We start from the raw sequence: 13511 nt of genomic DNA, 5'->3' as shown, positions 1-13511 counted from the left end.
CAAACTACAAACCAAGAGTTCTGCTCAACGGACGAAAGCTGAGGTACAATCCTTTCCCAAAATATCTTGGAGTCACTTTAGATAGAACCCTGAGTTACAAAGAGCACATCACTAAACTTTCTCTTAAAGTCGCCGCAAGAAACAACATACTGCATAAGCTCTGTGGTACATCCTGGGGAGCCTCTGCTGACTGTCTACGTTTAACTGGCATTAGCCTCGTCTACTCGGCTGCTGAGTACTGTGCTCCTGTCTGGTCGGAAAGTGTACATGTGAAGAAAGTAGTCACAAAATTGAACGATACAATGCGTTGCATTACTGGTACCATCAAATCAACTCCATGTCACTGGTTACCTGTGCTGAGTCACATCCCTCCACGTCACTTAAGATGGAAGCAAGCTTTACTAAGGGAAGCTAAGGAAATCTTTGCATCACCCTCTTTGCCACTACACCAGGAATTCTGCCATCCGTCACAGCAGCGACTTCAATCAAGAAGACCAGCAGTGTCACTGCAGGGCAACTCACTGCGGATGGATTTGACCTAACTAAAAGCTGGAAGCATGAGTGGTCAACAAAACAATTGGGAACAAGTGAACACCATCTTGATCCCACAAAGAAGCCAAACGGTTTCGACCTACCGAGGAACCTCTGGTGCCGTATCAACAGGTTAAGGACTGGGCATGGTTGTTGCAATTATTTCAAGTACAAGTGAGGTTGGATCAGTTCACCAATGTTTGATTGTAACCTGGAAGAACAGACGATTGAGCACCTGGTCCAACACTGTCCTGTTCATTCGTACCCTGGCACTCCTAATGATTTGTTCGCTCTCACACCTGGTTTATCTGAATAGCTGAGAAGGATGGACTTTAAAGTTTGATTTTGCCGTGTGTATATATATTGTATAAAATCACCATACGATTAAATAAATAAATAAATAAATAAATAAATAAATAAATAATTTGTCTTCAGGCACTATGCATAAGTACATGCACTATATTTCCAAATGCATATCTTGATTGTCCATGTTGTCTCCTGTTTGCGAGAAAAAAAAAAATACTTGCCATGACTTATGACTCGACCCTCGTATTTTAAAAAGGATTCAAATATCAAAATAATAAAGTTACATACATAGTTGGCACTACATTTAGAAGATATTTTGCAAAATAAAGTGAGCCTCTCAGACTCAGCGTGACTGTAAATGTTCCTTCAGGGTGCACGACCAGTGCAGGGTTAAAGAAGGTATGCCATTAGAAGCAGTTTGCTTCTACAACATAAAATGGAACACAGTGGAGTCACTGCATCTGAAGGAAATGTAAGGTGCAAACTTTCTAAGATGAACTTCACGGTTCGCACACCTGCCTGAAAGCCAAAATTAACTGCTGCTATGTCAAAACGTCTTGCATGGGCAAAGGAGCACAAGCATCGAGATTTGGACTTCTGGAAATGGGTGAGTATCATCAAAGTGTACAGTATCTGCCTACTTACAGTAGTGATAATGTATTTTCTGAGTTCAAAGCCATTCCAAAATCAAATCTTAATGGCTTTTTCATTTTGTTCCAGGTTTGCTTTAATGACAAATCCACATTCAACATTTTGGCAAATAAATCTCAGTTTGTACAAAGGTGCCCAGCTGAAAAGTACCACCGTGATTATACTGTGCACACTGTGAAACATCCACCAATGTCATGGTTTGGTCTGTCATCAGTGGGAAAGGCACTGGACGTCTGTGTGTACATGGTTGAAGGAACAATTTAGCAAGACCAGTACAAGAAGATATTAAGGAGTAGTTTCCTACCTCAAATAAAAAATGCTTTCCTAATGGAGAACCCTTTGTGTTCATGCAAGAAGGAGCTCCATGCTACACAGCACAATCAGTAAAAACCTTTTTTGCCTCAAGAAAATGTCCCTTTGTTACCCTGGCCAGGAAATTCACTGGACTTGAACCCGATACAAAATGTCTGACACCTGGTGAAAAGGGGTGTCAAAGGAAACAATCACCACAAAAATTTGTCACATTGAAAAGATTATTGAAGTCTTGTATCATCACCCACAGATGCAGGAGACTGAACAAGCCTGTATTAACAGTATGCCAAGTTGAATCACAGCACTGGTAACAGCTTAAGGCAGCTTGACAAAGTATCGAAATGTTTGGCTTAGTTCTGCTTACTGAACATATTTTAAAAACAATAATGATTAATATTAAAACTGTGTGGTTTATCAGTTATTAATAATCTGTAATGTTTGAAGAAACTAAATCCCTTCATTTAGATAGACCAAAATAATCTTAGTAGCTTAGTAACTCATATTATATTAAAAATTCAAGGTGTGTCTAATAATATGGTTAGGGACTGTATATGCTAGCAAGTGGTCTGTTTCTGGACAGGCACTATTTGATTGTTAATTTGGTTAATTTATTGAGTTTGATAGTTTTAAACAGTGTGCAGGAATGAATTTTAAATATATTAGGAAATAAATTATTAATGCATTAACTGAATTAAAATATTTCTTGCCTTCATCTTGCATAGTCAAATGGAAAAAGTAATTATCACTTTGAAACTTTCAAGAAAGTCTTCCCAAATTACTTTTCCAGCTGTTAATATTATTCCTGCTATATGATAATGTAACTCTAAAGGTTAGGTTAGCAGAAATGTATTGAAGACTATTTTACTACATACCTAATGACTAGAAGAACTGGCATACATGTTTTTCACCACCAGGTATAAAATCACTTGAAACAAATTCGTCACATCATGCAGTCATCGTGTTCTTTTAACACATTATTCCAACATTCCAAGATTTAAAATTTAAGATTGACCTGATGAAAGACTGTCAGAATTTGAACAAATGAGAATGATAACTAATGATCATTTTCAATAACAAAAGAGAGAGAGAGATGCTATCTACTCAAAGTATTCTAATAAAGATATTTTAAAGTACCTGCAAAACTCCAAGATTTTTACAGATTACTTAATGTAAATTGCTCTGTCTCTTCTTTAAAATAATTTTAGCCTAATGCTCCTCTTTAACATTAAGTACACAAAGAATACAACTTCTGCACATCAGTAAGAAATGGGCTGTGGGATGTGTATCCCTAGACCATCATGATCTCCATTAGTGAAATATTTCCTTTTTATGTTTCCCTTCTTAACATTAAATCACACAGCTACTACGCTTCTTTTAATTGGTACTATTATGGAGTATCTTGCTGCAGAAGAGGACTGAAATGAAAATCTGTTTAGTAGAATTGTCACAACCAGAAGAGTAGTTGTTTTTCTATTGGGTAATAGTGAAGTTAGCTCCCAAATTGGAAGTTCTTTACAACTTGTCTTTACTAACAGTTTTAGAGAACATCTAGCGGCATATTCTACATGATGCAATCACATCCCTTTGTAGTTACTGAACACCCATACCATTCACAAAGTATTTTTGTAATTTAATTTATGGGAAAGTTTTGCTATCCTAATTCTAGGACGAATTAAATTCAATAGATTTCAGTTTTCAGTCCCTCTTCTTTCTGCTCTCACCATCTTTGTAAGGGCCTTAATGCTGATGAAGGGAATGGATATTTCCCTTGGTCCTTCAAGTTTCAACTTTTGTTTAATTTCCCATTAATATACACCATACGGTTTTGCATTTTTAAACAAATGCAAGTAGTAAGTAATGGCAAACATCGTTAATGGTTGGTTAACTTACAATCAATATGCATACATTTTCAACTAAAAAACAAGTATCATGATAGAAAAATAAATAACCAATCTACACCAATATAACATTATTGACATTTCAAATATTTCAGATCACAAATAATTTAAGATGTACAGCAGTACAGTATATTTTTTTCCCCCAATATAGAGTACACTATGTACAAAACATGTAACTATTTAACACGTGGTAATACTGTATCTATTAAATTATTGAGACCTAATCCCCCCAAACATACAGAAACGAATCACTCCCACTAAAACTGGAAGATTATCTTATATAATTTGGATGTAATATTATTTCAATAATAGTATAATCCTTTGTTATAAACAAAATGAATATTGCAAGCTGCATATGATGTAACTAGTTTGTAATTGCTTGCACTCTAAAACCTAGCTTTGATCTTCAGTCAAATCTAAGTATACTTATAAAATGTTTACAAATTAATACAATTATGTAGAAAACTAATTTCATTTCCATTCAAAAAATAACTTTCTGCCATTTACTCACTATACTATCAAAATGCTATGTTGAAAAATATTGCATTTTGAAACTAATTAATTCCCATCAGTGAAAACCTAACACACTGCAAAAACCATTTCTTTGGGAATATCAGGGAGCCAATTATAGGTAAAGTTATAAAACAGTGTCAAAATGTCAAAAACAATTTTCTCTGCCATACTACATGATTACTTGTTTTCTTTCGGTACAGAGATAGGTTATTTTTCTTCCTTCTGAAAAAATGTTTAACAACATATTGTATTATTCCCCGTTATTAACCTGCAAACAGTAAGATTTACATAAAGGAGAACCCTCATCCTATACAAACATGTTTGTACTTACGGAACCAGCCTCAGCAACTTAAAATTTACTATAAACTTCTCTCTTATAACTTAATAAGTCATTTTTATATCTCACTTGTAACAGGATATCCTGGTTTTAATATGTCAAACCCATTGGGTTTATAATATGAACTGTCTCGTTAAAGATCATCTAATTCTATTTCTTGCCTGACTCTTCCTCACTGGACCATCGTTTCTCCTGCTCTTCCAACTCAAACTCCCAGCGTCGTTCGAGTTCAAGCATATCATTTGCTATCCCAGCCTCATAAGTGTCTTCCTGTAAAAGAAAATATAAAATGATTTAATTCAAATTTTGAGGGTTAACTGCTTGCTGTCAGGGGTAAAGGAAATAAACATCAGTGACAAAAGCTAGGTCATAAGCTGAATGGAGTTCCTGATATTTAAACAATAAGGGCATTATGTATTGAAAGATGCAGAACTATAAAGTCTATGAAGCTGATAATCATGCTCCTTAAAACAACAATCACTATCACCATCATCAAACAAATCTTTAAACAAGTTGTTTCTCCAACATTTAACATGCATATAAAGCATACCTATGTAGAGTCTGAATTAAAATTTAAATTCCTGAAAAAATCTAAGCCTACTTATAACTTGAGTCCGATGCAATTCCTAATTTTACACCTGACAAGGCACAGGCCAACATTAAACCTAGTAGATGTTTTACTTAATAAAATAAAAATTAAAAACAGGTTCGAGCAACCTTCATTAATAACATATACAGGTGAATAATCACCGCACCATAATTTCAGAATGGGAAATTTTGAAGGTAAAAAAAAGTTTTATACTGTAATTATGTATTTTTGTTAAATATTAATAAAGGAGAAGTCAATTATAGCAATAATTCATAATGATGAAAATGTATTCGCTATAGCAGATTGTTGAATTCCTTCTGAAAAAATGTTTAACAACATATTGTATTATTCCCCATTATTAACCTGCAAACAGTAAGATTTACATAAAGGAGAACCCTCATCCTATACAAACATGTTTGTGCTTATGGAACCAGCCTCAGCAATTTTTCAGAAAAGTTGGAAAACATAGGGGAAAAAAATAATTAAAATCGGTAGGAGATGGCAATCAGTTGATTCAAAACTTACATTTTTGCAAATGATTTCCATATTGCAGCTTACAGTACTTGTTAGTACAGTAATTTTCTAATTCCAATACTATGTGAATACGTATGTTTAATTTTTTTTTTTTCAAACTGTAATAAGTTATTAAGACCACTGGATTTTCTTTTGTAGGCTTAGTGGTCTGAACAAAATGGTCTAAACATCTTGTGAAAAGATCCAGGTGAATCCATCCAGAGGGGTGAATTATAGTAATTGTTCCAGGTGTTGTTCCATCCAGCAGTTCAGGTTTCGTATTCCTGTGCAGAAACACTAACATGGGTGGAACAGTCTGACCAGCAGCAGCATGCATGTTACTAAGTGACCCACACTACACTGATGACAATTGACTGGTCAGATGTTTCCCCTCACAGCAATTATTTTTCTTTTTCAGGCTTAGTATTTTGTAAGTAAAAGTAAATGCAACAATCCTTTTGAATAGCGTATTGTACATCACATTAATTAATTTTGTGATTCTTTCGAGGATGCCTCCTTTAATTTTGTGAACTTAAGTTAAATGTGAACTTCTATGTCAAAGTTAATTTCGTGTCTGAAAAGCTTGATTAGATTGGCGTTTCGTTTTGTATGTCTATTTAAATATCCTTTGTTTTAGTGAGTTAAGTATCAGCTACTCTGCCATTTATTAATTTTGTTTCATTTGAATTTGAATTTTTCATTTGTTAATAACTATTAGTCAGAGGGTGATTGTTGTGAACCTTTTCTTCCCCATAATGTCATACTATCCCATGGACCTTAATAGGGTTCCTTCACGTTCCACAATCCTTTCCGTAGTAGTCGTTGTTAGGCCTGCAAGTTATGATTACCTTGCATATGATTTGAATTTGCGTGTTTGATAAGTTAACCGTCTTATTTCCAAAGCTTAGATGTGAAGCCACCGCTACAGTGATATTTTTCTATTCTTCCTATTTATATTATTATTATTATTATTTTCATTTTATTATTATTAATTATTTTTCTAATTTCCTTTATAATTATTATTATTATTAATATTTGATGTAGAACCCAACAGGTGCTACAAGCCTACATTTTGTTACTGACTATGCTTTGTGGAGTTACACCCCAATCACAAACTTTGATGTATATAATGAAGTAATACTAACTTTAACTGATTAAAATGAGATCCCATTAACATATGCTGTATTATTAGTAATATTTTAATCGTCGTTATTTTTACTGTTTTAGTGCTATTTATCGACATTAAACTTGGCTCCTAAACTTCCACTACATGTATCGCATATTGCTAGAGTCTAGTTCTTGGGACCAGAAATGTCAGATAATAGGAACCTTGGTGAAGGAAGTTCCAAGAGATAGACACAGAACTCATAAAAACGGGGTATTTACATGTGATCGAAGATGGAAATCTATGCCGACCAATAAGAAATTGATATCATAATACATCCGCGACTAACCTATAATGCTTTGAGTGACCTTGACATGATGACCAAACCGGACAGCACATACTTTAAGAAAACACAATGAAATCAATCTTTACCATGATACAGATTACAGAAAAGAACTGGGAATATGGGGACGTCTGGTGATGATTTACATTACTGTATAATAGGCCTATGACAGGCTATGCACGGAAAAGTCTAGAAACAAAAGACCTGTGGGTAAAGAGATAAAAGAAATGATTAGAGCAATGTATTACAAACATTGCATTGTGTTGAATCTAGCGCTGGGAACAGGAAGTTTAAAATAGAAACAGAACTGAGACAAAGAAGTGTTCTGTCACTACTGCTATTTATACTCTTAATGGACAAGATTATGAAGGAAGGAGAAGAGCCTATGAAGGAACAAAAATTAATGTAATACTCTTTGTTGATGATATTGTGATCTAGGGAGAGTGTAAGTCTGAGGTACAGGAATCAAATGAAAGATTGAATAATGGGGAATGAAGATCAGTGCAGAAAAGAGTAAAACAAGGGTAATGACTAGAGTAACAAGGGAAAGAAGAGGAGGAATAAAAATTGGAAGGAATGATCTAGTGGTATAGTACTTTTAAGTACTTAGAAAGTGAACTAAGGCAAATGCTAGACTAGATGTGAAATCAGTGGGAGAATAGAAATGAGAAGTACTATCTACCACAATGTAAAGAAACCTGATGAGGAATAAAGGTACACCAAAGAAGTCTATGGAAATAGTGTAAAAGGCATATTTCATTCCTACAACACTGCATGAGGTAGAGACTCGGCCGATAACAAAAGAGATGAAAACTGTACATAGGCAACTGAAATGAAGTTTCTGAGGAGCATAGTTCAGAAGACAAAAAGGGACAGAATTAAAAATGAGGACATAAGAAAAGCAATTAAAAGTGGAGAAGTTGAATCATTAGATGGAGAGGAACAGGTTGAGATGGTTTGGACACACCAAACAGATAAGCCGTAAAAGGATAACACAACAGAATTTGGAACTGCAGCTGAAGGGGAAGAGAGGTTGAGGAAGACCAAGAAAAAGATGGTTGGATTTAGTGCAGAATAGTCTTAAAAAACACAACATGGACTGGACCACAGTTGAGTAAGGAGTGGTGGAATGACCAAGAAAAGTGGAGAGGAATCATATTAGGCACTAACCAGAAAAGAACTGGACAAGGAGAAATTATAATGACGATGATGATGGAATGTCAGTAGAACAGTAGAGAGAGGCATGGATACTATGAAAAAATATATCTGCAAAAACAGCAAAGGTCAGATGTAGGAATACTGAATACTTCACAATAAACTACAATGAATGAAGCAGTTCATCATGGTCATACATAGGGAAGCTGACTGTTTCATGTACCTGTGTGAGAAACAATTTAACTCAAGTAGAGAATTTTTGTTGGTCCTAATATAAGAAAGCTGACACAAGATCAAGGTTTCAAAGTTGTTGTATTCCCTGACATCCCTCGAAATACTATAGTAAACGAAAAGGGTACAAGTGTCATGATAACAGGAGCAGAGAAAATCCATTACATTCTTCCAAAATGATATATGCCTACAGAAATCCATGTTCATGTTCAGGAATGGGGGTGAATGAAGGTTGATTTAATGCAGGACTGAGTTCACTGAGGTTGGCATGCTGGGGCTTTAATTATGCAAGAAAGCAATACTGTTTCTGGAGAGTTTTTGTGGCCATCTAGTTGAGCCAGCATGCAGATCTATTGCAAGACAACTAGCACTAGCACTGAGAATGTCTATAAATTACTTATACATGCATCTGGAAGAAAAAACTTACATCATCACTTCTATAATCTCCATTGGATTTTATACTCCAATTGAAAATCCCGTCTTTATTTAAAGCCACGGCAGCCATAGGTGGGGTGGCTAAAGAAGCAGATACTAGCTGATTCTGTGAAATTAAGAAGGAAATATTACTCAAAACAATATAGTATGAAAGATTTGATAAAACCTTTACATTTGTTTTCAAGAATAACAAATAGAAAAGAACACCAGTACAGTGCAGCAGGACAGTACAGAACATATAAATAACAGCAAAATTAACTCCTTCTACTAACACTTATGAAGCTCTATGCAATTTTCTTTTATTATATTATAGTGTGATAGTGTTAATTATATATTCATAAATTGGACTTCTTTTCTATTTTCACCTTTTCCAAGTGGACAGTCGAGAACAAAGTTTATTATACAAAGCTGAGGAAAGAAATGATCATAAACATCATAGTAGTGTAAAATAAACACTATTTTCACTTTATACACTGTAAAATGCTTTCAATAATTCCAGACACGAGTTACAGCATATAGAGGAAGGGATAAGTTATAAATATGTGCATACACAAGGTTAGTCAGCTTGTTTACCTAGAGTATTGTAACGCAAACAGTTAAAGCAAAAATCTACTTACACTTTTAGTAATGTTACCAAAGGCCTCATAATCACATTTGCAATACATTTTGTGTCAGAATCCACTAAAATAATGGCACTAATTCTGTTTAAAAATATGGAACTACATTGTTTTCTACAACCAGCACTAGAGATACAGATATCACAAATTCAGAGATTTGATTATTTTCAAAATCTGACAACAACTTTTTGAGAAAATGGATTATATTCAAACGTGCTTAATTTGCTGGCCACAGTCCACCCTATTCGAATGAATCACTAATTAGATGGTCAAGGCAACGTGAATATACTATGATAACATTACAGTGAAAACTCAGAATGCGAGTAACTTGGTCTATGAGCGCTTCGCAAGACGAGCAAACATTTTAAATAAATTGTAACTTGATAGGCGAGTGAAGTTCCGCAGTACGAGCGTCATGTGTGCCTACGTTTTCCCCTCCCCTCTTTGTTTGTTGAATGGATGAACGAGGTCTTTGGTCCTGTAGTAAAGAAATACCTTTCAGAAAATAATCTCCTGCTCAAAGTCTTGCTGGTTATGGGCGATGCTCCTGCCCATCCTCCAGGCCTTGAGGACGACTTACTGGAGGAATTCAAATTTGTTAAGGTTAAGTTCCTTCCTCTCAACACTACTCCAGCCTATGGATCAGCAAGTCATTTCGAACTTCAAGAAGCTATACACCAGCGATGCTTCGAAGTGACCTAAGGAACAAACCTTACCTCCGAGAGTTTGGGAGGAATCATTTCCCCAATGTGAACTGCCTGAAGATCATCGATAAAGCCTGGGATGAAGTCACCAAGAGAACTCTCACTCCTGCTTGGGGAAAGCTGTGGCCTGACTGTATTCTTGGACGTGACTTTGAGGGGATTGTTGGTGAAAATGAACCGCCGATTGTCTATGAAATTGTGTCCGTAGGGAAGACTATGGGGCTGGAGGTGAATGACGTAGATATTCAAGAGCTGGTGGAACAATATAGCCAGGAACTGACCACTAACGAACTGACGGACCTGCATCACGAACAACAGGAGGAGGTTATGGAAATCTCGTCCGGGGAAGAGGAGGAGGAAAAGTCAATGGAATCTCTCACTTCAACTGATATTCAGGAGAAGTGCAAAATTTGGGAAACGGTGCAAATTGTTTTAGAAAAACACCACCCGAATAAGGCTGTAGCAGTACAAGCGATGCATCAGTTCAATGACAATGCAATGTCACATTTTCGTGAAATCCTCAAAAAGAGGCAAATGCAACAGTCGTTGGACATGTTCCTCGTTAAAGTTGCATGAAAAGAACAAAATTCCAGTGAGCCAACAGATAGCAGTGATTCCGTTAGTGAAATTCATGCTACACAATAACTCTTCTCATGTCATCTCTAGTCTCCCTCACACCAACAATTATTCTATTGTAAGGAAAAGTGCACTTTAATTTGTTTTACGTTATATTTTGTTTTAGAAATGGTATGCGAATAAATATTTTTGGGTTGTGGATGAATCATCTGCGTTTCAATAGTTTCTTATGGGAAAACATGCTTTGATATATGAGCGCTTTGGATTACAAGCATGTTCAACAACAATAAAGGTGTTTTAATTTAATCCACCTTATCAATACTTTTATTTTCACTTATAGTGGTTACATTAATAGACTCACAGTTAAATGGGACATGTTTTGCCCTCAAAGGGCATCTTCAGCCTTAAAACAATCATCAAGAGTACAACTAATATTAAAAGTGGAAGCTAAAAGTTTAGCCAGTTATTAAAATTCGGGACATAAAAGTGTGAAAAATGATACAATATATAAAGATGCTAATGGAACACTGTCAATGATTAAACTATAATCTTGTCGGAGACTAAAACTTCTTCCATTAAAATTCTAATTAAAACAGTTCATTTAAAATGTTAGTGGAAAACCAAAGTGGTAATAATATAAAGCCAATGACATGAGGGCGTGAACACAAGCATAAACATGATTGTCATAAATACAATATGTCCAAGGCTGCTGATGAAATTCGTCAGCATGAAGTGAGACAGAAGCATCAGTTGAAAAATTGTAAGTGGCCCTTAGCACCGGTAGGTAATATTATTAGCTGAAACCTTGCCAGGAAATGTCAGTAGATAGTGAAATAATGTTCTATGTTAGTTGAAAGTTGTTATTTGTTATCTACTGTTGTGTTGGTTGCTGCCCTTCTGTTGGCTCAACCAACACAACAGTAGATAACACATAACTTTCAACTAACATAACTGACATTTCCTGGCAAGGTTTCAGCCAATAATATTACCTACCGGTGCTAAGGGCCACTTACAATTTTTCAACTGATGCTTCTGTCTCACTTCATGCTGACGAATTTCATCAGCAGCCTTGGACATATTGTATTTATGACAATCATGTTTATGCTTGTGTTCACGCCCTCATGTCGTTGGCTTTATATTATTACCACTTTGGTTTTCCACTAACATTTTAAATGAACTGTTTTAATTAGAATTTTAATGGAGGAAGTTTTAGTCTCTGACAAGATTATAGTTTAATCATTGACAGTGTTTCCATTAGCATCTTTATATATTGTATCATTTTTCACACTTTTATGTCCCGAATTTTAATAACTGGCTAAACTTTTAGCTTCCACTTTTAATATTAGTTGTACTCTTGATGATTGTTTTAAGGCTGAAGATGCCCTTAATTGAGGGCGAAACATGTCCCATTTAACTGTGAGTCTATTTATGTAACCACTATAAGTGAAAATAAAAGTATTGATAAGGTGGATTAAATTAAAACACCTTTATTGTTGTTGAACAGTAAATTTTCAATACGGACCAAAAATGAGATTTATAACATGCAAAATTACAAGCATGTTGCCAAAACGAATTATGCTCGCAATCCAAGGTTCCACTGTATTACCCTAATGTATAATGTTAACCACTGTTAGTCCTATTAGTTTATTCATGTTATGTTATTAACAAATGAATACAGCTTCGACTGAATTTCAAACATTAAGTGACACTGGTTAATTGTCATGTCAATCTCTTTAATTGTTATGTTGTCCTTAGAAGCTGCCATATATCCGTTTTTCTCCCTACCTATTACCTACGACAATATCAAAGATTATAAATCACATAATATCATCAATGTATTTACGAGCACATTTTAGTGAATACCTACTTGTCAGAATAGGGTCAGGGATCTCTGCAAGTGAACAGGCTCAAGATTCATTCATAGTGTATGCCTGACCAGTGATTCATTCTAATACAGTGGCCCATGGCCTGCAATGAAACACTTTTGAATACATTCCATTTTCTCAAGAAATATTTGTCGGATTTTGAAAATAATTCAACCCTTGAATTTGCTATATCCATATCTCTACTACCAAGTGTAGAAAACAGTGTAGTTTCACTTAAAAATAAACGTAATTTTTTTACAAGTTGCTTTACATTGCACCGACATAGATAGGTCATATGGCGACAATGGGACAGGAAAGGACTAGAAATTGGAAGGAATTGGCCGTGGCCTTAATTAAGGTACAGACCCAGCATTTGCCTAGTGTGAAAATGGGAAACTACAGAAAACCATCATCAGGGCTGCCAACAGTGGGGTTCGAACCCACAATCTCCTGATTACTGGGTACTGTTACATGTAATTAATCTCATAATACAACCGTATTGAGGACAATATATTAAAATTATAAAATCCTTTTAATAACAACCACCTACTCAATACAATACATTACTCATTGAATTATAAAATAATCATGAGGTGTCTTAAATAATGGAACATGTTTCGTTCGACATAGCGAACATCATCAGCCTTAATTTACGAAGATTAGGTCAGGGCCCTGAGCTGAATGATAAAAATTGTTAAAAGAGTGACAATGCCATAATAAAAAGTAAAATGATAACATTAGACCTGAAATTGTAACAATATGTACAGATTAACAGCAAGTATTTGTAGTGGAATACATTGAACGATGGTAGTCTGTAAAGTTAAAACAAA

General features: G+C 35.1%; 1 protein-coding gene across 1 annotated transcript in view; it reads right to left on the bottom strand.

The window, feature by feature from the left end:
- Positions 1–3900: 3900 nt before the first annotated feature.
- The window catches only part of roq (roquin), a 255087-nt gene continuing 245476 nt past the window's right edge, over positions 3901–13511 (bottom strand). The window contains exons 17-18 of the mRNA XM_067145048.2: positions 8912–9025; positions 3901–4818 (exon numbers count right to left, since the gene is read on the bottom strand). Of these exons, the coding sequence (XP_067001149.1) occupies positions 4699–4818; positions 8912–9025 (234 nt within the window). The 3' untranslated portion in view covers positions 3901–4698. The remainder of the gene's footprint in view (positions 4819–8911; positions 9026–13511) is intronic.

This window comes from Anabrus simplex, chromosome 4 (genome assembly GCF_040414725.1).
Source record: "Anabrus simplex isolate iqAnaSimp1 chromosome 4, ASM4041472v1, whole genome shotgun sequence".
Classification (NCBI taxonomy): Eukaryota; Metazoa; Arthropoda; class Insecta; order Orthoptera; family Tettigoniidae; genus Anabrus; species Anabrus simplex.
Note: the sequence above shows the minus strand (reverse complement) of the source record. Positions and strands in the feature narration are given on the sequence as shown.